The following is a 26,939-nucleotide window of genomic DNA, read 5'->3' as shown; positions in this document are numbered from 1 at the left end:
AAGGCGGGAAACATGAGGGGAAAAAAGGCGGGAAAACGTGAGGGGAAAAAAGGCGGGAAAATGTGAGAGGAAAAAGGCGGGAAAACATGAGGGGAAAAAAGGCGGGAAAACGTGAGGGGAAAAAAGGCGGGAAAATGTCAGGGGGGGAAAAAAGGCGGGAAAACGTGAGGGGAAAAAAGGCGGGAAAACGTGAGGGGAGGGGAAAAAGGCAGGAAAATGTGAGGGGAGGAAAAAGGTGGGAAAACATGAGGGGAGGGGAAAAAGGCGGGAAAATGTGAGGGGGAAAAAAGGCGGGAAAACGTGAGGGGAAAAAGGCGGGAAATGGGAGTTAAAAAGACGGGAAAACGTGAGGGGAGGAAAAAAGGTGGGAAAACTTGAGGGGGGGAAAAAAGGCGGGAAAATGGGAGGGGATGAAAAAGGCGGGAAACATGAGGGGAAAAAAGGCGGGAAAACGTGAGGGGAAAAAAGGCGGGAAAATGTGAGAGGAAAAAGGCGGGAAAACATGAGGGGAAAAAAGGCGGGAAAACGTGAGGGGAAAAAAGGCGGGAAAATGTCAGGGGGGGAAAAAAGGCGGGAAAACGTGAGGGGAAAAAAGGCGGGAAAACGTGAGGGGAGGGGAAAAAGGCAGGAAAATGTGAGGGGAGGAAAAAGGTGGGAAAACATGAGGGGAGGGGAAAAAGGCGGGAAAATGTGAGGGGGAAAAAAGGCGGGAAAATGTGAGAGGAAAAAGGCGGGAAAACGTGAGGGGGGAAAAAGGCGGGAAAACGTGAGGGGGGAAAAAGGCAGGAAAATGTGAGGGGGAAAAGGCGGGAAAACGTGAGGGGGGAAAAAAGGCGGGAAAACATGAGGGGAAAAAAGGCGGGAAAACGTGAGGGGAAAAAAGGCGGGAAAATGTCAGGGGGGGAAAAAAGGCGGGAAAACGTGAGGGGAAAAAAGGCGGGAAAACGTGAGGGGAGGGGAAAAAGGCAGGAAAATGTGAGGGGAGGAAAAAGGTGGGAAAACATGAGGGGAGGGGAAAAAGGCGGGAAAATGTGAGGGGAAAAAAGGCGGGAAAACGTGAGGGGAAAAAGGCGGGAAATGGGAGTTAAAAAGGCGGGAAAACGTGAGGGGAGGAAAAAAGGTGGGAAAACTTGAGGGGGGGAAAAAAGGCGGGAAAATGGGAGGGGATGAAAACGGCGGGAAACATGAGGGGAAAAAAGGCGGGAAAACGTGAGGGGAAAAAAGGCGGGAAAATGTGAGAGGAAAAAGGCGGGAAAACATGAGGGGAAAAAAGGCGGGAAAACGTGAGGGGAAAAAAGGCGGGAAAACGTGAGGGGGAAAAAAGGGTGGGAAAATGTGAGGGGAGGAAAAAGGTGGGAAAACATGAGGGGAGGGGAAAAAGGCGGGAAAATGTGAGGGGAGAAAATGGCAGGAAAACATGAGGGGAAAAAAGGCGGGAAAATGTGAGGGGAAAAAGGCGGGAAAACGTGAGGGGGGAAAAAAGGAGGGAAAACGTGAGGGGGGGGGAAAAAGGTGGGAAAACTTGAGGGGGGAAAAAAGGCGGGAAAATGGGAGGGGATGAAAACGGCGGGAAAACATGAGGGGAAAAAAGGCGGGAAAATGTGAGGGGAGAAAATGGCGGGAAAACGTGAGGGGGAAGAAAGGCGGGAAATGGGAGTTAAAAAAGCGGGAAAACGTGAGGGGAGAAACTTTGGGGTCACTTATGGGGCAGCCCCTTCCCTTCATTAACGCATTAATTAACTCCTCATTAACACGCTCTTTAATAATTAATTTATTCATTTCCAGCTGCGGGACCCTCGATGGAACAGGGGAGGGATCCGTGGGGCAGGTGAGAGATCTGTGGGGCAGATTTGGGATCCATGGGGCAGGTGAGGGATCCATGGGGCAGATTTGGGATCCGTGGGGCAGATTTGGGATCCGTGGGGCAGGTGAGGCTCCATGGGGCAGGTGAGGCTCAGGTGAGGGCCAGGTGTGGGTCAGTAGTTGCCGCGCTCCTGCCGGAAGCCGCCCCGCCGCAGGTACCCGTCGCCCTTGCGGTATCCGCCATCTTTCTGGTCTGCAGGGAGACACGGGGCAGGTGAGAGCGGGGCGGGGCTCAGGTGTGCCCAGGAGCCCCTCAGGTATCCCTCAGGTGTGCCCAGGTATCCCCAGGGTATCCCCAGGTGTGCCCAGGTGCCCCTCAGGTGTGCCCAGGTGTGCCCAAGGTGCCCCTCAGGTGTGCCCAGGTGTGCTCCAGATGTGCCCATGCACCCCCAGGTGTGCCCAGGTATCCCTCAGGTGTGCCCAGGTGCTTCTCAGGTGTGCCCAGGTATCCCCAGGTATCCTCAGGTGCGCCCATGCACCCCCAGGTGTGCCCAGGTGTCCCCAGGTGCCCCTCAGGTGTACCCAGGTGTCCCTCAGGTGTGCCCAGGTAACCCCAGGTGTCCCTCAGTTGTGCCCAGGTATCTCTCAGGTGTGTCCAGGTGTGCCCAAGGTGTCCCCAGCTGTGCCCAGGTATCCCCAAATGTCCCCCAGGTGTGCCCAGGTGTGTTTCTACCCCCCCAGGTGTGCCCAGGTAACCCCAAACCCCCCATTTTTCACCCCATTTCCACCGGGTTTTTTTTGCCCTCCCCCTCCCGGCTGCCCCCAGGTGTGCCCAGGTGTGCCCAGGTGTGCCCACCTCGGAAGTACCCCCCGTAGGCGCCCTGCCGCTGGTCCAGCACCCGCTCGTTGTTCTCCACCAGGTTGCCCAACTTCTCGGCCAGCTGCAGCGCCAGGTTCTGCGTGGCCGTCGGCTCCGTGCGGTGCATCATCACCGTGGCCGTGGGCTGGTCCAGCGAGGCCTAAAGGTGTGCCCAGGTGAGACTCACCTGTGCTGCAGGTGACCCCAAAATCCACCCGAAATCCCACCCGAAATCCCACCCGAAATCCCACCAAAACTGCCCAAAATCACCCCAGAACGGCCCCAGACGGGGTCACCCCATCATCATGGTGACCTTGGGGTCATCCAGTGAGGCCTAAAGGTGTGCCCAGGTGAGACTCACCTGGCCTGCAGGTGACCCCAAAATCCACCCAAAATCCCACCAAAACCGCCCCAAAACTGCCCAAAATCACCCCAAAACAGCCCCACACGGGGTCACCCCATCATCACCGTGGCCGTGGGCTGGTCCAGCGAGGCCTAAAGGTGTGCCCAGGTGAGACTCACCTGTGCTGCAGGTGACCCCAAAATCCACCCGAAATCCACCCAAAATCCCACCCAAAATCCCACCAAAACTGCCCAAAATCACCCCAAAACAGCCCCAGACGGGGTCACCCCATCATCATGGTGACCTTGGGGTCATCCAGTGAGGCCTAAAGGTGTGCCCAGGTGAGACTCACCTGGCCTGCAGGTGACCCCAAAATCCACCCAAAATCCCACCAAACCTGCCCAAAATGAGCCCCAAACCTGCCCAAAATCACCCCAAAATGGCCCCAAATGGGGTCACGGGTGAGACTCTCCTGTGCTGCAGGTAACCCCCCAAAACCCCCAAAATCCACCCGAAATCCCACCAAAACTGCCCAAAATCACCCCAAAATGGCCCCAGGAGGAGTCACAGGTGAGACTCACCTGTGCTGCAGGTAACTCCCAAAAACCCACCCAAAATTGCCCCAAAACCACCCAAATGGACCTCAATTCACCCAAACTGACCCCAAAATGACCCAAATTGAGCCCAAATTTTAAGTGACCCAAATTTGACCCAAACTCACCCAAACTGACCCCAAAACTGCCCCAAATTTGACCCTAAGTGACCCAAATTTGACCCTAAATCACCCAAATTAACCCAAAAACTGCCCTGAATTTGACCCAAAATCACCCAATCTGACCCCAAATTTGACCCAAAAACTGCCCCAAATTTGACCCAAAATCACTCAAACTGACCCCAAAACTGTCCTGAATTTGACCAAAAATCACCCGAATTTCACCCAAATTGACCCCAAAACTGCCCCGAATTTGAGCCGAAGTCACCCAAACTTGACCCAAAAACTGCCCCAAATTTGACCAAAAATCACCCAAACTTGACCCCAAAACTGCCCCAAATTTGACCCAAAAAAAGCCCCGAATTTGACCCAAAATCACCTGAATTTCACCCAAATTTCACCCCAAAATCACCCAAACTTGACCCCAAAACTGCCCCAAATTTGACCCAAAGAATGCCCCGAATTTGACCCCAAATCACCCGAATTTCACCCCAGAGTGCCCCAAATTGATCCCAAATTTCCGGTGCCCCAAATTTCACCCCAAATCACCCAAACTTGACCCAAAAGCTGCCCCAAAATTGACCCAAAATCACCCAAATTTGACCCAAAATCACCCAAATTTCACCCCAAAATGACCCAAACTGCCCCCAAAATCACCCAAAACTGCCCCAAATCTGACCCAAAGAATGCCCCAAATTTGACCCCAAATCACCCAAATTTCACCCAAATTTCACCCCAGAGAGCCCCGGACCCCAAAATGGCCCCAAATTGACCCAAAATCACCCAAATTTCACCCAAACTGACCCCAAATTGACCAAAAATCACCCAAACCTGACCCCAAAACTGCCCCAAATCTGACCCAAAGAATGCCCCAAATTTGACCCCAAATCACCCAAATTTCACCCAAAATCACCCAAATTGACCCCAAAGCTCCTTTCCCCCCGGATTTGCCCAAAACCGGCGGAATTTGCCCCAAAGTGCGCTCACCATCAGCTCCTCGTTGATGATCATCTTGCTGATGATGCCGTGCACCGTGGGCAGCTCCAGCTCGAACATGGCCGCCAGCGTCTCCATGCTGCGCCCCAAAATCGCCCTTTTTCAACCCAAAATCCCGCCCCTCCTCCGCCCCCAATCTCAGCATTTTACCCCAAAATGCGGCCGGCTTTAACCCAAAATTCTCACTTTTTAAACCCACAGAATTCAGACTTTTTACCCCAAAATTCACTAATTTTCCCCTTTAAACCCATCGGTTTTTACCCCAAAATTTGTATTTTTTACCCCAAAATTCACTAATTTTCCCCTTTAAACCCATCGTTTTTTACCCCAAAATTTGTATTTTTTACCCCAAAATTCACTAATTTTCCCCTTTTAAACCCACTATTTTTTACCCCAAAATTTGTATTTTTTACCCCAAAATTCACTAATTTTCCCCCTTTAAACCCACTATTTTTTACCCCAAAATTTGTATTTTTTACCCCAAAATTCACTAATTTTCCCCTTTTAAACCCACCGGTTTTTACCCCAAAATTTGTATTTTTTACCCCAAAATTCACTAATTTTCCCCTTTTAAACCCACTGGTTTTTACCCCGAAATTTGTATTTTTTACCCCAAAATTCACTAATTTTCCCCTTTTAAACCCACCAGTTTTTACCCCAAAATTTGTATTTTTTACCCCAAAATTCACTAATTTTCCCCCTTTTAAACCCACTGGTTTTTACCCCAAAATTTGTATTTTTTACCCCAAAATTCACTGATTTTCCCCTTTTAAACCCACTGGTTTTCACCCCAAAATTTGTATTTTTTACCCCAAAATTCACTAATTTTCCCCTTTTAAACCCACCGGTTTTTACCCCAAAATTTGTATTTTTTTGCCCCAAAATTCACCAATTGTCCCCTTTTAAACCCACTGGTTTTTACCCCAAAATTTGTATTTTTTACCCCAAAATTAATTATTTTCTTACACAAAATTAATATTTTTTTTTACCCTAAAATTCACCAATTTTTCCCTTTTAAATCCGCTATTTTTGACACCAAAATTTACATTTTTTACTTCACTCATTTTCCCCTTTTAAACCCACTGGTTTTTACCCCAAAATTTGTATTTTTTACCCCAAAATGCACTAATTTTCCCCTTTTAAACCCACTATATTTTACCCAAAAATTTGTATTTTTTTACCCCAAAATTCACTGATTTTTTTCTTCTAAATTACCTGTTTTTTACCCCAAAAATCACGAATTTTTCCCCTCTAGATTCACCCCTTTTTTATGCCAAAATACACTTTTTTACCCCAAAATACACATTTTTTACCCCAAAATTCATATTGTTTTTACCCTAAAATTCACCACTTTTTCCCTTTTAAATCCACTATTTTTGACACCAAAGTTTACAATTTTTACTCCAAAAATCACATTTTTAACCCCAAAATTCACCGATTTTTCCCTTCTAAGTTCACCAATTTTTCCTTTCTGAATTAACATTTTTTACCCCAAAATTAACATTTTTTTACCACAAAATCCACATTTTCTTACCCCAAAATTCATATTTTCTTACCCCAAAATTCACCTATTGTTCCCTTTTGAATCCACTATTTTTTACCCCAAAATCTAAATTTTTTACTCCAAAAATCACATTTTTAACCCCAAAATTCACCGATTTTTCCCTTCTAAATTCACCTATTTTTTACCCCAAAATTATTTTTTTTAACCCCAAAATTCACATTTTTACCCCCAAATCCACTTTTTTACCCCAAAATTCACCAATTTTTGCCGTTTAAATTCGCTACTTTTTACCCCAAAACCCTAATTTTTTTACCCCAAAATCCACTTTTTTTTTTACCCCAATATCCAATTCTTTTGGACCCAAAATTCACCTTTTTTTTTACCCCAAAATTAATATTTTTTACCCCAAAATTCCCATTTTCCCCTCCAAAATCCATTTTACCCCAAAATTCACCTTTTTTTACCCCAAAATTAACTTTTATTTACCCCAAAAGCCACCTTTTTTTTTTACCACAAAATTCACATTTTTCCCTCCAAAATCCACTTGTTTTTTTACCCCAAAATTCCCATTTTTCACCCCAAAAATCCACTTTTTTCCCCCCAAAATTCCCATTTTTCACCCCAAAATCCACTTTTTTCCCCCCCAATTTTTTTTTTTTTTTTGCTCCACAATTCCCACTTTCCCCCCAAAACTCCCATTTTTTTTTTTGACCCAAAATCCCCGTTTTTCGCCCCAAAAGCCGCCCTGACCTGATGGAGTCGTAGACGCTGCTGTAGGTGAACAGGTACGTGCGGAGAGATTCCTCCTGGATCTTCCTGCGGCACCAAAAGTGCCCAAAATGACCCAAAATGACCCAAAATCGGCCAAAATCGGCCAAAGTGCCCAAAATGGGCCAAAGTGCCCAAAATGACCCAAAATTGGCCAAAAAAGTTCCCAAAATGACCCAAAATGACCCAAAATCGGCCAAAATTGACCAAAGTGCCCAAAATGACCCAAAATTGGCCAAAGTTCCCAAAATGACCCAAAATCGGCCAAAATTGGTCAAAGTTCCCAAAATGGCCCAAAATTGGCCAAAATTGGTCAAAGTTCCCAAAGTTCCCAAAATTGGCCAAAAAAGTTCCCAAAATGACTCAAAATTGGCCAAAAAAGTTCCCAAAATGACCCAAAATTGCCCAAAATTGTCCAAATTTCCTCACCTGGGAACAGCCCCAACCCCCAAAATTTCATTTTCTGCCCCAAAATGACCCAAAATTGTCCAAATTTCCCAAAATGACCCAAAATTGTCCAAATTCCCTCACCTGGGCACACCTGGGCATGGCCCAAAATTCCCAAAATTTCATTTTCTGCCCCAAAATTGCCCAAAATTGTCCAAATTCCCTCACCTGGGAAAAGCCCCAATCCCCAAAATTTCATTTTCTGCCCCAAAATCACCCAAAAATTGTCCAAATTTCCTCACCTGAGGCTCACCTGGGCACCTCAAATCCTCATTTTTAACCCCAAATCCACCCAAAAAAACCCCAAAAATCTCTATAAAATCACCCTAAAATCACCCAAAATTGTCAAAAATTACCCAAAATTCACCGAATTCACCCCAAAATTTTTCACCTGTACGGGTGGGACTCACCTGTCCCACCTGAGACTCACCTGGGCACCTCAAATCCTCATTTTGAACCCCAAATCCACCCAAAAAAACCCCCAAAAATCCCCCAAAACTCCCTATAAAATCACATTAAAACCCCCTAAAACCGCCCAAAATTGCCCAAAATCCCCGGAATTCACCCCAAATGTTCTCCTGGGACTCACCTGAGACTCACCTGAGACTCACCTGGGCACCTCAAATCCTCATTTTGAACCCCAAATCCACCCCAAAAATCCCTATAAAATCCCCAAAAATCCCTATAAAATCACATTAAAACCGCCCAAAATTGCCCAAAATCCCCGGAATTCACCCCAAATTTTGCCGGCTCTCACCTGACGAGCATGGCGCGCACCTGGTCGGCCTCGGGGAACAGGTCCCACACCTTGAACCTCCAAAATCCCCCCAAAACCCCCAAAAACCACCCCAAAAATCCCTATAAAATAAACCAAAAATCATCATAAAACCGCCCAAAATTGCCCAAAATCCCCGGAATTCACCCCAAATTTTTCACCTGTCCAGGTGGGACTCACCTGAGACTCACCTGGGCACCTCAAATCCTCATTTTGAACCCCAAATCCACCCCAAAAATCCCTATAAAATCCCCCAAAACTCCCTATAAAATCATCATAAAACCGCCCGAAATTGCCCAAAATCCCCGGAATTCACCCCAAATTCCGCCTGGCCTCACCTGACGAGCATGGCGCGCACCTGGTCGGCCTCGGGGAACAGGTCCCACACCTTGAACCTCCAAAATCCCCCCAAAACCCCCAAAAACCACCCCAAAAATCCCTATAAAATAAACCAAAAATCATCATAAAACCGCCCAAAATTGCCCAAAATCCCCGGAATTCACCCCAAATGTTCTCCTGGGACTCACCTGAGACTCACCTGAGACTCACCTGGGCACCTCAAATCCTCATTTTTCACCCTAAATCCACCCCAAAAAACCTCCAAAATTCTCTATAAAAACCCTCAAAAAACCCCAAAAACATCATAAAATCACCGAAAATTGCCCAAAATCCCCCAAATTCACCCCAAATTTTTCACCTGTCCAGGTGGGACTCACCTGAGACTCACCTGGGCACCTCAAATCCTCATTTTTAACCCCAAATCCACCCAAAAAAACCCCAAAAAATCCCTATAAAATCACCCTAAAATCACCCAAAATTGTCAAAAATTACCCAAAATTCACCGAATTCACCCCAAAATTTTTCACCTGTACGGGTGGGACTCACCTGTCCCACCTGAGGCTCACCTGGGCACCTCAAATCCTCATTTTGAACCCCAAATCCACCCAAAAAAACCCCCAAAAATCCCCCAAAACTCCCTATAAAATCACATTAAAACCCCCTAAAACCGCCCAAAATTGCCCAAAATCCCCGGAATTCACCCCAAATTTTGCCGGCTCTCACCTGACGAGCATGGCGCGCACCTGGTCGGCCTCGGGGAACAGGTCCCACACCTTGAACCTCCAAAATCCCCCCAAAATCCCCAAAAAATCACCCCAAAAATCCCTATAAAATAAACCAAAAATCATCATAAAACCACCCAAAATTGCCCAAAATCCCCGGAATTCACCCCAAATGTTCCCCTGGGACTCACCTGAGATTCACCTGAGACTCACCTGGGCACCTCAAATCCTCATTTTGAACCCCAAATCCACCCCAAAAATCCCTATAAAATCCCCCAAAACTCCCTATAAAATCATCATAAAACCGCCCAAAATTGCCCAAAATCCCCGGAATTCACCCCAAATTCTGGGGGCCTCACCTGACGAGCATGGCGCGCACCTGGTCGGCCTCGGGGAACAGGTCCCACACCTTGAACCTCCAAAATCCCCCAAAACCCCCAAAAATCACCCAAAAAATCACCAAAAATCACCCCAAAAAACCCCCAAAATCGTCCTGAAACTCCCTAAAATCACCCAAAATTGCCCAAAATCCCCCAAATTCACCCCAAATTTTTCACCTGTCCAGGTGGGACTCACCTGTCCCACCTGAGACTCACCTGAGCACCTCAAATCCTCATTTTTCACCCTAAATCCCCCAAAATACCCCCAAAAATCCCTATAAAACCCCCCAAAATCATCATAAAACCACCCAAAATTGCCCAAAATCCCCGGAATTCACCCCAAATGTTCCCCTGGGACTCACCTGAGATTCACCTGAGACTCACCTGGGCTCCTGAAATCCTCATTTTTAACCCCAAATCCACCCAAAAAACCTCCAAAAACCACCCCAAAAATCCCTATAAAATCCCCAAAAATCCCTATAAAATCACATTAAAACCGCCCAAAATTGCCCAAAATCCCCGGAATTCACCCCAAATTCCGCCTGGCCTCACCTGACGAGCATGGCGCGCACCTGGTCGGCCTCGGGGAACAGGTCCCACACCTTGCCGTTCATCTTCTCGTTGACCACGAAGCGGTGGCAGCGCCGCCAGTCGCCCGTCTTCATGGCCTTGGAGGCGGCCACCACGTGCTCGCGCATCGACTCGGGGGGGCCTGCGGTTTGGGGCCAAAAACGGCGATTTTGGGCAAAAAAATGGGGATTTTGGGCAAAAAAAATGGCAGTTTTGGGGGTTGAAAGGGGGTTTTTGGGGGTTAAAATGGGGGTTTTTGGGGGTTGAAATGGGGTTTTTGGGGGTTAAAATGGGGGTTTTTGGGGGTTGAAAGGGGGTTTTTGGGGTTGAAATGGGGTTTTTTTGGGGTTTTGGAGGTGACAAAAACACCTGGGAGAGGTGAGACTGAAAAATCTCCATTTTGGGGTGAAAAACGGCGATTTTGGGCAAAATAAATGGGATTTTTGAGAGTTAAAAGGGGGGTTTTGGGGGTTGAAAGGGGGTTTTTGGGGATTAAAATGGGGTTTTTGGGGTTTTGGAGGTGACGAAAAGGTCTGAGATAGGTGGGACTGAAAAATCTCCATTTTGGGGTGAAAAATGGCGATTTTGGGCAAAAAAAATGGAGATTTTGGGGGTTGAAAGGGGAGTTTTGGGGTTGAAATGGGGGTTTTTGGGGTTGAAATGGGGTTTTTTTGGGGGTTTTGGAGGTGACAAAAACACCTGGGAGAGGTGAGACTGAAAAATCTCCATTTTGGGGTGAAAAACGGCGATTTTGGGCAAAAAAAAGGGGATTTTGGGCAAAAAAATGGCAGTTTTGGGGGTTGAAAGGGGGGTTTTGGGGTTGAAATGGGGTTTTTGGGGGTTAAAATGGGATTTTTTTTTTGGGTTTTGGAGGTGACAAAAAGGTCTGAGATAGGTGGGACAGGTAGGACTAAATATCCCCGGTTTTGGGGTGAAAAACGGCGATTTTGGGCAAAAAAAATGGGATTTTTAGGGATTAAAAGGGAGTTTTGGGGGTTGAAAGGGGGTTTTTGGGGGTTAAAATGGGGGTTTTGGGGTTGAAATGGGGTTTTTTGGGGGTTTTGGAGGTGACAAAAACACCTGGGAGAGGTGAGACTGAAAAATCTCCATTTTGGGGTGAAAAACGGCGATTTTGGGCAAAAAAAAAGGGAGTTTTGGGGGTTGAAAGGGGGGTTTGAGGGTTAAAATGGGAGTTTTTGGGGGTTGAAATGGGGTTTTTGGGGTTTTGGAGGTGACAAAAAGGTCTGAGATAGGTGGGACTGAAAAATCTCCATTTTGGGGTGAAAAACGGCGATTTTGGGCAAAAGAAAAAGGAGTTTTTGGGGGTTAAAAGGGGGGTTTTGGGGGTTGAAAGGGGGTTTTTGGGGGTTGAAATGGGATTTTTTTTTGTGTTTTGGAGGTGACAAGAAGGTCTGAGAAAGGTGGGACAGGTAGGACTAAATATCCCTGGTTTTGGGGCGAAAAACGGCGATTTTGGGCAAAAAAAAAAATGGAGTTTTTGGGGCTTGAAAGGGGAGGTTTGGGGGTTCAAAGGGTGGTTTTTGGGGTTAAAATGGGGTTTTTTGGGATTCTGGAGGTGACAAAAACACCTGGGAGAGGTGAGACTGAAAAATCTCCATTTTGGGGCGAAAAACGACGATTTTGGGAAAAAAAAAATGGAGTTTTTGGGGGTTGAAAGGGGATTTTGGGGGTTAAAATGGGATTTTGGAGGTCACAACAAGGTCTCAGATAGGTGGGACAGGTGAGAGATCTGGGACAGGTGAGACTGAAAAATCTCCATTTTGGGGTGAAAAACGGCGATTTTGGGCAAAAAAATCCAATTTTTAGGGATTAAAATGGGGTTTTTGCGGATTAAAATGGGATTTTTTTTGGATTTTGGAGAATGAAATGATCTGGGACAGGTGAGGTAAAAAAACCCCGGATTTGGGGTGAAAAATGGCGATTTTGGGCAAAAAAAAATGGATTTTTGAGAGTTAAAAAGGGATTTTTGGGGGTTGAAAGGGGGGTTTTGGGGTTAAAATGGGGTTTTTGGGGTTTTGGAGGTGACGAAAAGGTCTGAGATAGGTGGGACTGAAAAATCTCCGTTTTGGGGTGAAAAACAGCGATTTTGGGCAAAAAAAATGGAGTTTTTGGGGGTTAAAAGGGGAGTTTTGGGGGTTGAAGTGGGGTTTTTGGGGGTTAAAATGGGATTTTTGGGGGTTTTGGAGGTGACAAAAACACCTGGGAGAGGTGAGACTGAAAAACCTCCATTTTTGGGGTGAAAAACGGCGATTTTGGGCAAAAAAAATGGAGTTTTTGAGGATTAAAATGGGAGTTTTGGGGGTTAAAATGGGATTTTTTTGGGGATTTTGGAGAATAAAATGATCTGGGACAGGTGAGAGGCCTGGGACAGGTGAGGTAAAAAAACCCCGGATTTGGGGCGAAAAACGGCGATTTTGGGCAAAAAAATCCAATTTTTGGGGATTAAAATGGGGTTTTTGGGGGTTAAAATGAGATTTTGGGGGTGACAAAAAGGTCTGAGATGGGTGGGACAGGTGAGAGACCTGGGACAGGTGAGACTGAAAAATCTCCATTTTGGGGTGAAAAATGGCAATTTTGGGCAAAAAATATCAAATTTTTAGAGGTTAAAAGGGGATTTTTAGGGATTAAAATGGGATTTTTGGGGCTGAAACAGCGATTTTGGGAGCAACACCGAATCGAGAGAATTACGGACCTCAAAACCCAATTTTTGACCCCAAAATTTCAACCCAAAACCTCCAAATTTGGTCAAAAATCCCCAACCGTGGTCTGAGGAACCTCAACAAGATCTAAAATCTCCATTTTAAGTCATAAAAAACCCAAACCAAGACCAAATCAAGATAATTATGGACCTCAAGAACCCAATTTTGGGTCAAAATCCCTAAATTTTGGTCAAAATCCCCAACCATGGTCTGAGGAACCTCAGGAAGATCTAAAATCTCCATTTTAAGTCATAAAAAACCCAAACCAAGACCGAATCAAGATAATTATGGACCTCAAGAACCCAATTTTGGGTCAAAATCCCTAAATTTTGGTCAAAAGCTCCAACCATGGTCTGAGGAACCTCAAGCAGATCTAAAATCTCCATTTTAAGTCATAAAAAACCCAAACCAAGACCGAATCAAGATAATTATGGACCTCAAAAACCCAATTTTGGGTCAAAATCCCTAAATTTTGGTCAAAAGCTCCAACCATGGTCTGAGGAACCTCAAGAAGATCGAAAATCTCCATTTTAAGTCATAAAAAACCCAAACCAAGACCGAATCAAGATAATTATGGACCTCAAGAACCCAATTTTGGGTCAAAATCCCTAAATTTTGGTCAAAAGCTCCAACCATGGTCTGAGGAACCTCAAGAAGATCTAAAATCTCCATTTTAAGTCATAAAAAACACCAACCAAGACCGAATCAAGATAATTATGGCCTTCAAGAACCCAATTTTGGGTCAAAATCCCTAAATTTTGGTCAAAAGCTCCAACCACAGTCTGAGGAACCTCAAGGACATCTAGAACCACTGTTTGAAGTGATAAAAAACCCAAACTGAAGCTGAATTAAGGTAATTATGGACCTCAAAACTCAACTATTGACCCCAAAGCCCCCAAATTCCAACCTAAACTCTCCAAATATGACCGAAAACTCCAACCGTGGTCTGAGGAACCTCAAGAAGATCTAAAATCTCCATTTTAAGTCATAAAAAAACCAAACCAAGGCCGAACTCAGATAATTATGGACCTCAAAGCCCAACCTTTGACCCCCAAACATGGCCAAAATCCCCAACCGTGGTCTGAGGAACCTCGAGAAGATCTCAAATCTCCATTTTAAGTCATAAAAAACCCAAACCAAGACCGAATCAAGATAATTATGGACCTCAAACCCCAACTTTTGGACCCCCGAAACCCCAACCCGCACCCCTGCGCTTCCGCCTCACCCAGCAGCGGCTGCCTCTCGCCCACGCGCAGCTGGTGGTGGAACTGCTTGCTGATCATGCGGCGGCGGGCGTCGAACTCGTGCGCCGCCATGTAGGGGATCTCCAGCAGCATGGCGGCCACCAGGTAGACGCACTCGAGGAGCTCCAGGTTGACGTGCATGTGGAAGGGCACCTGGCGCCGCTTCTCCACCTTCTCCTGCTCGGCGTTGCGCTCCTGGAGGCTGCGCAGGAGAAGACCCTGGCCCAGGAGCTCCTTGGCGCGCCCGGAGCTCTGGATGTCCAGCAGGGCGTTGTGGGCGTCCTTGATCAGGCCCTGCCGGAAGGCGCAGATGCCCAGCTGGACCATGGTGCGGTTGTAGAGGATCTGCGGGGGGGAGACAACGAAATTTGGGGCGTTTTGGGCAATTTTGGGGGGTTTTTGGGGGATTTTGGGGTGGTTTTTGGGTGATTTTTGAGTGGATTTAGGGTGAAAAATGAGGATTTGGGGTGCCCAGGTGAGGCTCAGGTGGGACAGGTGAGGGAAGGCGCAGATGCCCAGCTGGACCATGGTGCGGTTGTAGAGGATCTGCGGGGGGGAGACAACGAAATTTGGGGGGTTTTGGGCAATTTTGGGTGATTTTAGATGGATTTTAGGGGGTTTTGGGCAATTTTGGGTGGTTTTAGATGGATTTTAGGGGGTTTTGGGCAATTTTGGGTGGTTTTAGATGGATTTTAGGGGGTTTTTATAGGGTGTTTTTTGGGTGGATTTAGGGTAAAAAAATGAGTATTGGAGGTGCCCAGGTGAGCCTCAGGTGAGTCAGATGAGTCCCACCAACACAGGTGAAAAATTTTGGGGGATTTTGGGCAATTTTGGGTGATTTTAGATGGATTTTAGGGAGTTTTGGGCAATTTTGGGGGGTTTTGGGTGATTTTTGGAGGATTTTTAGGGTTTTTTTTGGGTGGATTTAGGGTGAAAAATGAGGATTTGGGGTGCTCAGGTGAGCCTCAGGTGAGTCAGCTGAGTCCCACCAACACAGGTGAAAAATTTTGGGGTGAATTTGGGGGATTTTGGGTGATTTTAGATGGATTTTAGGGGGTTTTGGGCGATTTTGGGTGATTTTTGTGTGATTTTTGGAGGATTTTTTAGGTGGATTTAGGGTGAAAAATGAGGATTTGGGGTGCCCAGGTGAGCCTCAGGTGAGTCAGCTGAGTCCCATCAACACAGGTGAAAAATTTTGGGGGATTTTGGGCAATTTTGGGTGATTTTAGATGGATTTTAGGGGGTTTGGGGCGATTTTGGGTGATTTTTGTGTGATTTTATAGGGATTTTTAGGTGGATTTAGGGTGAAAAATGAGGATTTGGGGTGCCCAGGTGAGTCTCAGGTGGGACAGGTGAGGGAAGGTGCAGGTGCCCAGCTGGACCATGGTGCGGTTGTAGAGGATCTGCGGGGGGGAGACAATGAAATTTGGGGCGTTTTGGGCAATTTTGGGTGGTTTTGGGCAATTTTGGGTGATTTTTAGGGGATTTTATAGGGATTTTTGGAGGATTTTTGGGGTGTTTTTTGGGTGGATTTAGGGTGAAAAATGAGGATTTGAGGTGCTCAGGTGAGCCTCAGGTGAGTCAGCTGAGTCCCACCAACACAGGTGAAAAATTTTGGGGGATTTTGGGCAATTTTGGGTGATTTTAGATGGATTTTAGGGAGTTTTGGGCGATTTTGGGTGATTTTTGTGTGATTTTTGGAGGATTTTTTAGGTGGATTTAGGGTGAAAAATGAGGATTTGGGGTGCCCAGGTGAGCCTCAGGTGGGACAGGTGAGGGAAGGTGCAGGTGCCCAGCTGGACCATGGGGCGGTTGTAGAGGATCTGCGGGGCGGAGACAACGAAATTTGGGGGGTTTTGGGCAATTTTGGGGGGTTTTTGGGGGATTTTGGGTGGTTTTTGGGGGATTTTATAGGGATTTTTTTGGGTGGATTTATGGTGAAAAATGAGGATTTGGGGTGCCCAGGTGAGTCTCAGGTGAGTCAGCTGAGTCCCACCAACACAGGTGAAAAATTTTGGGGTGAATTTGGGCAATTTTGGGTGATTTTAGGGGGTTTTGGGCGATTTTGGGTGCTTTTTGGGTGATTTTTCAGTGATTTTTGGAGGATTTTTAGGGTTTTTTTTGGGTGGATTTAGGGTGAAAAATGAGGATTTGGGGTGCTCAGGTGAGCCTCAGGTGAGTCAGCTGAGTCCCACCAACACAGGTGAAAAATTTTGGGGGATTTTGGGCAATTTTGGGTGATTTTAGATGGATTTTAGGGAGTTTTGGGCAATTTTGGGTGGTTTTTGAGGGATTTTATAGGCATTTTTGGAGGATTTTTTTGGGTGGATTTAGGGTGAAAAATGAGGATTTGGGGTGCCCAGGTGAGCCTCAGGTGAGTCAGCTGAGTCCCACCAACACAGGTGAAAAATTTTGGGGGATTTTGGGCAATTTTGGGTGATTTTAGATGGATTTTAGGGGGTTTTGGGCGATTTTGGGTGATTTTTGTGTGATTTTATAGGGATTTTTTAGGTGGATTTAGGGTGAAAAATGAGGATTTGGGGTGCCCAGGTGAGTCTCAGGTGGGACAGGTGAGGGAAGGCGCAGATGCCCAGCTGGACCATGGGGCGGTTGTAGAGGATCTGCGGGGGGGAGACAACGAAATTTGGGGGGTTTGGGGCAATTTTGGGTGGTTTTAGATGGATTTTAGGGGGTTTTGGGCAATTTTGGGGGGTTTTTGGGGGATTTTATAGGGATTTTTGGGTGATTTTATAGGGATTTTTTTTGGTGGATTTAGGGTGAAAAATGAGGATTTGAGGTGCTCAGGTGAGCCTCAGGTGAGTCAGCTGAGTCCCACCAACACAGGTGAAAAATTTTGGGGGATTTTGGGCAATTTTGGGTGAATTTTAACTGATTTTGGGGGGTTTTGGGGTGATTTTTTTGGGGATTTAGAGGGATTTTTTTGGGTGCGTTTAGGGTGAAAAATGAGTATTGGAGGTGCTCAGGTGAGCCTCAGGTGAATCTCACCTGGGCAGATAATGGAATTTAGGGAGTTTTGGGCAATTTTGAGTGATTTTAGAAGGTTTTGAGGGATATTTTTGGGAGATTTTGTGTAAAAAACGAGGATTTAAGTTGCCCAGGTGAGTCTCAGGTGGGACAGGTGAGGGACAGGTAAGGACAGATTAACCAGGTAAGGACAGGTGTGTGATTTACCTGCCCAGGTGTGTTTAACTCTCTCAGGTGTGTGATTTACCTGCCCAGGTGTGTTTAACCCCCTCAGGTGTGTCAGGCTCACCTGCCCAGGTGTGATTTACCTTCCCAGGTGTGTTTTACCTGCCCAGGTGTGTCAGGCTCACCTGCCCAGGTGTGATTTACCTGCACAGGTGTGTCAGGCTCACCTGCACAGGTGTTTTACCTGCACAGGTGGGTCGGCGTGCTGGATGTTGTCCTGCAGGTGTGATTTACCTGCCCAGGTGTGTTTAACCCTCTCAGGTGTGTGATTTACCTGCCCAGGTGTGTTTTACCTGCCCAGGTGTGTCAGGCTCACCTGCACAGGTGGGTCGGCGTGCTGGATGTTGTCCTGCAGGTGTGATTTACCTGCCCAGGTGTGATTTACCTGCCCAGGTGTGTTTAACCCCCTCAGGTGTGTCAGATTTACCTGCCCAGGTGTGTTTTACCTGCCCAGGTGTGTCAGGCTCACCTGCACAGGTGGGTCGGCGTGCTGGATGTTGTCCTGCAGGTGTGTTTAACCCTCTCAGGTGTGTTTTACCTGCCCAGGTGTTTTACCTGCACAGGTGGGTCGGCGTGCTGGATGTTGTCCTGCAGGTGTGCTTTACCTGCCCAGGTGTGTCAGGCTCACCTGCCCAGGTGTGTTTAACCTCCTCAGGTGTGTTTTACCTGCCCAGGTGTTTTACCTGCACAGGTGGGTCGGCGTGCTGGATGTTGTCCTGCAGGTGTGTTTAACCCTCTCAGGTGTGTTTTACCTGCCCAGGTGTGTTTTACCTGCACAGGTGGGTCGGCGTGCTGGATGTTGTCCTGCAGGTGTGCTTTACCTGCCCAGGTGTGTTTTACCTGCACAGGTGTGTGATTTACCTGCCCAGGTGTGTCAGGCTCACCTGCACAGGTGGGTCGGCGTGCTGGATGTTGTCCTGCAGGTGTGTTTTACCTGCCCAGGTGTGTTTAACCCTCACCTGCCCAGGTGTGTTTTACCTGCCCAGGTGTTTTACCTGCACAGGTGGGTCGGCGTGCTGGATGTTGTCCTGCAGGTGTGTTTAACCCTCTCAGGTGTGTTTTACCTGCCCAGGTGTGTCAGGCTCACCTGCACAGGTGGGTCGGCGTGCTGGATGTTGTCCTGCAGGTGTGTTTTACCTGCCCAGGTGTGTTTAACCCTCACCTGCCCAGGTGTGTTTTACCTGCCCAGGTGTTTTACCTGCACAGGTGGGTCGGCGTGCTGCATGTTGTCCTGCAGGTGTGATTTACCTGCCCAGGTGTGTTTAACCCTCACCTGCCCAGGTGTTTTACCTGCACAGGTGGGTCGGCGTGCTGGATGTTGTCCTGCAGGTGTGTTTAACCCCCTCAGGTGTGTTTAACCCTCACCTGCCCAGGTGTTTTACCTGCACAGGTGGGTCGGCGTGCTGGATGTTGTCCTGCAGGTGTGTTTTACCTGCCCAGGTGTTTTACCTGCACAGGTGGGTCGGCGTGCTGGATGTTGTCCTGCAGGTGTGTTTAACCCTCTCAGGTGTGTGATTTACCTGCCCAGGTGTGATTTACCTGCACAGGTGGGTCGGCGTGCTGGATGTTGTCCTGCAGGTGTGTTTAACCCTCTCAGGTGTGTTTAACCCTCTCAGGTGTGTTTAACCCTCTCAGGTGTGTTTTACCTGCCCAGGTGTGTCAGGCTCACCTGCACAGGTGGGTCGGCGTGCTGGATGTTGTCCTGCAGGTGCGACATCAGCATCAGGTCGCGGGCGCGGTACCAGCGGCTGTGCAGCGCGTGGTGGTAGATGTGGCACAGGATGGCGCAGGTGCGGATCCGGTCCGTGCGGTCCTTGGCGTACACGAACCTGCGCAGGTGAGAGCGGTCAGGCGCACCTGGGCAGGTGAGGAACGCCAAAAATCCCCGAGTTTCAGCCCAAAACCCCCGAGATTTCAGCCCAAAAATCCCAAAATTTCAGCCCAAAAATCCAGAGATTTTACGGACAGGTGAGACCGAAAAACCAGGTGAGAAGTTCTGCAGCAGGTGAGACACACCTGGGACACACCTGGACAGGTGAGGGGCACCTGGGCAGGTGGGGAAATGCCAAAAATCCCGAAATTTCAGCCCAAAAATCCCGAAATTTCAACCCAAAATCCTGAGATTTTATGGACAGGTGAGACCCAAAAACCTGGTGAGAAGTTCTGCAGCAGGTGAGACACACCTGGGACACACCTGGGACACCCGAGACACACCTGGACAGGTGAGACACACCTGGGCAGGTGGGAAATGCCAAAAATCGCGAAATTTCAGCCCAAAAATCCCCGAGTTTCAGCCCAAAAATCCCGAAATTTCAGCCCGAAATCCTGAGATTTTATGGACAGGTGAGACCCGAAAACCAGGTGAGAAGATCTGCAGCAGGTCAGACACACCTGGGACACCTGAGACACACCTGGACAGGTGAGGCGCACCTGGGCAGGTGAGAAAATGCCAAAAATCCCAAAATTTCCACCCAAAAATCCGGAGATTTTACGGACAGGTGTCCCCTGAACCCATCCAGGTGTGTCCAGGTGTGCCCTGACGCCATCCAGGTGTGTCCAGGTGTGTCCCCAGCCCACCCAGGTGCATCCCCACCCCCTCCAGATGTATCCAGGTGTGTCCCCACCCCCTCCAGGTGTGCCATGACCCCATCCAGGTGTATCTTGACCTCATCCAGGTGTATCCAGGTGTATCCAGGTGTGCCATGACCCCATCCAGGTGTATCCAGGTGTGTCCAGGTGTGTCCCCACCCCCTCCAGGTGCGTCCAGGTGTGCCCTGACCCCATCCAGGTGTGCCATGACCCCATCCAGGTGTATCCAGAGGTGTCCAGGTGTGTCCCCACCCCCTCCAGGTGTGTCCAGGTGTGTCCAGGTGTGCCCTGACCCCATCCAGGTGTGCCCTAACCCCATCCAGGTGTGTCCTGACCCCATCCAGGTGTGTCCAGGTGTGTCCTGACCCCACCCAGGTGTGCCCTGACCCCATCCAGGTGTGCCCTAACCCCATCCAGGTGTGTCCTGACCCCATCCAGGTGCATCCAGGTGTGTCCTGACCCACTCCAGGTGTGTCCAGGTGTGTCCTGACCCCATCCAGGTGTGCCCTGACCCCACCCAGGTGTGTCCAGGTGTATCCAGGTGTGCCCTAACCCCACCCAGGTGTGTCCAGGTGTGTCCAGGTGTGCCCTAACCCCATCCAGGTGTGCCCTGACCCCACCCAGGTGTGTCCAGGTGTGTCCAGGTGTGCCCTAACCCCATCCAGGTGTGTCCAGGTGTGTCCTGACCCCACCCAGGTGTGCCCTGACCCCATCCAGGTGTGCCCTAACCCCATCCAGGTGTGTCCTGACCCCATCCAGGTGTGTCCTGACCCCATCCAGGTGCATCCAGGTGTGTCCTGACCCACTCCAGGTGTGTCCAGGTGTGTCCTGACCCCATCCAGGTGTGCCCTAACCCCACCCAGGTGTGTCCAGGTGTATCCAGGTGTGCCCTAACCCCACCCAGGTGTGTCCAGGTGTATCCAGGTGTGCCCTAACCCCATCCAGGTGTGCCCTGACCCCACCCAGGTGTGTCCAGGTGTGCCCTGACCCCATCCAGGTGTATCCAGGTGTGCCCTGACCCCATCCAGGTGTGCCCTGACCCCATCCAGGTGTGTCCAGGTGTATCCAGGTGTGCCCTAACCCCATCCAGGTGTGCCCTGACCCCATCCAGGTGTGCCCTGACCCCACCCAGGTGTGTCCAGGTGTGTCCAGGTGTATCCAGGTGTGCCCTAACCCCATCCAGGTGTGCCCTAACCCCATCCAGGTGTGCCCTAACCCCATCCAGGTGTGCCCTAACCCCACCCAGGTGCATCCAGGTGCGCCCCCACCTTCACCCCCCTCACCTGCACAACCTCTCCATCAGCGCCTCCGAATCCTCCTCCTCCTCCTCCTCCTCCTCCTTCTTCTCCTCCTCCTCCACCTTCACCTGCGCGTCCTTCTCCTCCTTCTCCTGGCCGTCCTCCTTCTCCTGGCCCTCGGGCCTCACCTGGCCGGGCCTCACCTGGCCGGGCCTCACCTGGCCGGGCCTCACCTGGCCGGCGCGGCGGCGGGCGGCGGCGTAGTCGAACTTGTAGTAGGTGTGGAGGACGCGCAGCAGGTAGACGCGGCACAGCTCCTCGGGGCTGCCCTTGGCCTGCAGGTAACGCTGCAGCCGCGCGATGATGCCGCAGACGCGCGCCTCGTCCTTCAGGTGCTCCACGTACTCTGGGGGAGACACACCTGGCTCACCTGGGCTCACCTGGCGGGCAGGTGAGGGCTTCGAAATAACAAAAATCCCAAAAAACCCAAAAAATCCCACTAAAATCCAGCCAGGTGAGCCCCAGGTGAGCCCCAGGTGAGCCCCAGGTGAGCCCCAGGTGAGGTTTGGATCCTTCAGGTGCTCCACGTACTCTGGGGGAGACACACCTGGCTTACCTGGGCTCACCTGGCGGGCAGGTGAGGCTTAAAAATAGCAAAAAACAAAAAAAAACCGAAAAAATACACCCAGGTGAGCCCCAGGTGAGGTTCCAGCTCCTTCAGGTGCTCCACGTACTCTGGGGGAGACACACCTGGCTTACCTGGGCTCACCTGGCGGGCAGGTGAGGGCTTCAAATAGGAAAAAAAACAAAAAAAACCCCGAAAAAATCCAGCCAGGTGAGCCCCAGGTGAGCCCCAGGTGAGGTTTGCATCCTTCAGGTGCTCCACGTACTCTGGGGGAGACACACCTGGCTTACCTGGGCTCACCTGGCGGGCAGGTGAGGCTTAAAAATGGCAAAAAAGCAAAAAAAACCCCGAAAAAATCCACCCAGGTGAGGCACAAAAATAGCAAAAAACAAAAAAAAGCCCGAGAAACCCCAAAAAATCCCACTAAAATCCCAGCCAGGTGAGCCCCAGGTGAGGTTTGGATCCTTCAGGTGCTCCACGTACTCTGGGGGAGACACACCTGGCTTACCTGGGCTCACCTGGCGGGCAGGTGAGGCTTAAAAATAGCAAAAAACAAAAAAAAACCCGAAAAAATCCATCCAGGTGAGCCCCAGGTGAGCCCCAGGTGAGCCCCAGCCCAGGTTTGGAGCCTTCAGATGCTCCAGGTACACTGAGGACACACCTGGGCTCACCTGGCGGGCAGGTGAGGGCTTAAAAATGGCAAAAAACCAAAAAAAAACCTGAAAAAACCCAAAAAATCCCACTAAAATCCCACCCAGGTGAGCCCCAGGTGAGCCCCAGTTCAGGTTTGGATCCTTCAGGTGCTCCAGGTACACTGAGGACACACCTGGGCTCACCTGGGCAACAGGTGAGACCTTAAAAACCCAAAAAAAACCCCAAAAAACCCCAAAAAATCCCAAAAATCCAACCCAGGTGAGGCCCAGGCCAAAAAAAATCACCAAAATTCACATTTTTTGAGGATTTTTAAGGATTTTTGGGTTTTTTTGGGATTTTTGGGATCTATGGGGCCGAGCCCTGCCCCACATCCCACCTGCCCCACAGAAACCCAAAATTTGGGGTGAAAATGACCAAAAATGGCCAAAAAAAGCAAAAATTAGCTAAAACCAGCAAAAATTCACATTTTTTGAGAATTTTTAAGGATTTTTGGGTTTTTTTGGGATTTTTGGGATCTATGGGGCCGAGCCCTGCCCCACATCCCACCTGCCCCACAGAAACCCAAAATTTGGGGTGAAAATGACCAAAAATGGCCAAAAAAACAAAAATTAGCTAAAACCAGCAAAAATTCACATTTTTTGAGAATTTTTAAGGATTTTTGGGTTTTTTTGGGATTTTTGGGATCTATGGGGCCGAGCCCTGCCCCACATCCCACCTGCCCCACAGAAACCCCAAATTTGGGGTGAAAATGACCGAAAATGGCCAAAAAAAGCAAAAATTGGCTAAAACCAGCAAAAATTCAAATTTTTGAAGAATTTTTAAGGATTTTTGGGGTTTTTTGGGATTTTTGGGATCTATGGGGCCGAGCCCTGCCCCACATCATCTCCAGCCCCACAGAAACCCCAAATTTGGGGTGAAAACCATAAAAATTGGCTTAAAAAAAGTGAAAATTGGCCAAAAAATCACCAAAAATTCACATTTTTTGAGATTTTTTTTTTGTTTTTTTTGGTTTTTTTTGGATTTTTGGGATCTATAGGGTCGAGCCCTGCCCCACATCATCTCCAGCCCCACAGAAACCCCAAATTTGGGGTGAAAACCATAAAAATTGGCTTAAAAAAGTGAAAATTGGCCAAAAAACCGCCAAAAATTCACATTTTTTGAGATTTTTTTTTTGTTTTTTGGGTTTTTTTGGTTCTTTTTGGGATTTTTGGGGCCGAGTCCTGCCCACATCATCTCCAGCCCCACAGAAACCCAAAATTTGAAGTGAAAACTATAAAAATTGGCTTAAAAAAGTGAAAATCGGCCAAAAAATCGCCAAAAATTCACATTTTTTGAGATTTTTTTTTTGTTTTTTGGGTTTTTTTGGGTTTTTTTGGGATATTTGAGATTTTTGGGGCCGAGCCCTGCCCCACATCATCTCCAGCCCCACAGAAACCCCAAATTTGGGGTGAAAACCATAAAAATTGGCTTAAAAAAGTGAAAATTGGCCAAAAAACCGCCAAAAATTCACATTTTTTGAGATTTTTTTTTTGTTTTTTGGGTTTTTTGGGATTTTTGGGATTTTTGGGGCCGAGCCCTGCCCCAAATCCAGACCCACCCTGGGAGTGGGGGTCGGTGTTCTGCATGATCTTGGTGAACTCCTCGTCCATGCGCTCCACCAGGGTCAGGACGCAGCCGCGGACCCGGAACGGCTGAAACGGACCCAAAATCCCCAAAATTTACCCCAAAAATTCAGAACTGATCCCAAAACTACCCTAAAACCCCATAACTGACCCCAAAAATGACCCTAAAATCCCAAAAATGAGCCCAAAAATGACCCCGCAGCTCCACCAGGGTCAGGACGCAGCCGCGGACCCGGAACGGCTGAAATGCACCAAAATCCCCAAAATTTACCCCAAAAATACCCCAAAAATCCAAAACTTATCCCAAAACCCCATAACTGACCCCAAAAATGACCCTAAAACCCCATGAATGACCCCAAAAGTGACCCCAAAACCAGAAGTGACCCCAAAACATCAGAAATGACCCCATAAAAGACCCCAAAACCCCAAAAGTGACCCCAAAACCAGAAGTGACCCCAAAAAAAGACCCCAAAGCCCTATAACTGACCCAAAAACCTCGTAAGTGACCCCAAAACCTCAGAAATGACCCCAAAACCCCGTAAGTGACCCCAAAACCTTGAAAAGTGACCCAAAAACCCCAAAATTACCCCAAAACCAACCCTAAAAGTGACCGAAAAACCCCAAAAGTGACCCCAAAACCCCAAAAGTGACCCTAAAAAAGACCCCAAAACCAGAAAAGTGACCCTAAAACCCCAGAAATTACCCCAAAACCTCATAAGTGACCCCAAAACCCCAAAACTGACCCCAAAACCCCAAAACTGACCCCAAAACCTCATAAGTGACCCTAAAAAAGACCCCAAAACCAGAAAAGTGACCCTAAAACCCCAGAAATGACCCCAAAACCCCAAAGTGACCCCAAAAAATGACCCTAAAACCCCGTGAGTGACCCCAAAACCTCCTAAGTGACCCCAAAACCCCATAAATGATCCCAAAAGTGACCCCAAAAGCCCCAAAAGTGACCCCAAAAGCTGAAAAATGACCCCAAAAGTGACCCCAAAACTTGAAAAATGACCCCAAAAGTGACCCCAAAACTTGAAAAATGACCCCAAAAGTGACCCCAAAACCCCAAAAGTGACCCCAAAACCTGAAAAATGACCCCAAAACCCCAGAACTGACCCCAAAAAAGAGCCCAAAACCCCAAAAGCGACCCCAAAAAAATCATAAGTGACCCCAAAACTCTGTAAGTGACCCCACAGGTGATTCCATAGGTTGTCCATAGGTTTTCCATAGGTTTTCCATAGGTTTTCCATAGGTTTTCCATAGGTTGCCAGACCTGCTCGGGGTTGCTGAGGTTCTCCGACTCCTCCCACACCCCACAGGTGACCCCAAAACCCCAAAAGTGACCCCAAAAATGACCCCAAAAGTGACCCCAAAACCCCACAGGTGCCCCCACAGGTGATTCCATAGGTGATTCCATAGGTGATTCCATAGGTGATTCCATAGGTTTTCCATAGGTGATTCCATAGGTGATTCCATAGGTGATTCCATAGGTTTTCCATAGGTTCCTATACCTGCTCGGGGTTGCTGAGGTTCTCCGACTCCTCCAGGACGTTCTCGCCCACGAAGATCTCGGGGTGGGCGAAGAGCAGCTCCAGGAGCTCCTCGATGCAGCCCAGGCAGCGCTGCCACAGCTCTGCCTATGGGGGAATAACCTATAGATCCGACCTATGGATCCTGTGAGACCCACGGATCCATCCTATGGATCCACCCTGACCCACAGATCCACCCTATAGATCCTATAGATCGGCCCCGCAGCTCCAGGAGCTCCTCGATGCAGCCCAGGCAGCGCTGCCACAGCTCTGCCTATAGGGAAATAACCTATAGATCTGACCTATGGATCCTGTGAGACCCACAGATCCATCCTATGGATCCTGTGAGACCCATGGATCCATCCTATGGATCCTGTGAGACCCATAGATCCGACCTATGGATCCACCCTGATCCTATAGATCCACCTATAGATCCTATAGATCGGCCCCGCAGCTCCAGGAGCTCCTCGATGCAGCCCAGGCAGCGCTGCCACAGCTCTGCCTATGGGGGAACAACCTATAGATCCGACCTATGGATCCTGTGAGACCCAGAGATCCTGACCCACGGATCCCGGGTGCCCCATAGATCCATCCTATAGATCCCAGGTGTCCTATAGATCCACCTATAGATCCATCCTATAGATCTATCCTATAGATCCTGGGTGTCCTATAGATCCACCTATAGATCCATCCTATAGATCTATCCTATAGATCCTGGGTGTCCTATAGATCCATCCTATAGATCCATCCTATAGATCCACTCTGACCCACAGATCCATCCTATAGATCCACTCTGACCTATAGATTCACCCTATAGATCCCGGGTGTCCTATAGATCCACCTATAGATCCATCCTATAGATCCTGGAATCCTGCCCCACGGATCCTGCCTGCCCCATAGATCCACCCTATAGATCCTATAGATACTGCCCCATAGATCCTGTGTGCCCTATAGATCTGCCCTTCAAAAAAATCCCCAAAAAACCCCCAAAAATCCCATTTTTAGCCCCATTTTTACACCATTTTTCACCCAATTTCCCCCCAATTTTTCCCTCATTTTATCCCAATTTTCCCCATTTTTTCCCCATTTTAATTTCATTTTTAACCCTTTTTTCACCTTCAAAAAATCAGAAAAAATCCAAATAAATCCCATTTTTACCCCCATTTTTTCCCCGTTTTTTCCCCATTTCTCCCCCATTTTTGCCCCGATTCTCCCCATTTTTTTTTCTATTTTTTTTGCCCGATTTCCCGTTTTTTCGCCCCGTTTTCACCTTCAAGTAGGCGGCCAGGT

At 48.5% G+C, this 26,939-nt stretch overlaps 1 protein-coding gene across 2 annotated transcripts in view; it reads right to left on the bottom strand.

Annotated features, from left to right (window-relative positions):
- Positions 1 to 1,888: 1,888 nt before the first annotated feature.
- EIF3CL (eukaryotic translation initiation factor 3 subunit C like) overlaps positions 1,889 to 26,939 on the bottom strand; it is a 46,674-nt gene continuing 21,623 nt past the window's right edge. The window contains exons 13-22 of one of the 2 annotated variants that reach the window (XM_077789578.1): positions 25,632 to 25,757; positions 24,096 to 24,189; positions 21,265 to 21,625; positions 19,062 to 19,221; positions 14,164 to 14,527; positions 10,201 to 10,360; positions 6,968 to 7,033; positions 4,705 to 4,792; positions 2,660 to 2,822; positions 1,889 to 2,056 (exon numbers count right to left, since the gene is read on the bottom strand). In XM_077789578.1, the coding sequence (XP_077645704.1) occupies positions 1,977 to 2,056; positions 2,660 to 2,822; positions 4,705 to 4,792; positions 6,968 to 7,033; positions 10,201 to 10,360; positions 14,164 to 14,527; positions 19,062 to 19,221; positions 21,265 to 21,625; positions 24,096 to 24,189; positions 25,632 to 25,757 (1,662 nt within the window). In that variant the 3' untranslated portion in view covers positions 1,889 to 1,976. Of the gene's footprint in view, positions 2,057 to 2,659; positions 2,823 to 3,072; positions 3,158 to 4,704; positions 4,793 to 6,967; positions 7,034 to 10,200; positions 10,361 to 14,163; positions 14,528 to 19,061; positions 19,222 to 21,264; positions 21,626 to 24,095; positions 24,190 to 25,631; positions 25,758 to 26,939 lie in introns of those variants that run through there. The other variant, XM_077789579.1, reaches the window with a different exon arrangement.

Source organism: Lonchura striata, chromosome 35, assembly GCF_046129695.1.
Source record: "Lonchura striata isolate bLonStr1 chromosome 35, bLonStr1.mat, whole genome shotgun sequence".
In the NCBI taxonomy this organism is placed as follows: domain Eukaryota; kingdom Metazoa; phylum Chordata; class Aves; order Passeriformes; family Estrildidae; genus Lonchura; species Lonchura striata.
The sequence above is the reverse complement of the archived record's forward strand: the minus strand, read 5'-3'. Positions and strand labels throughout refer to the sequence as shown.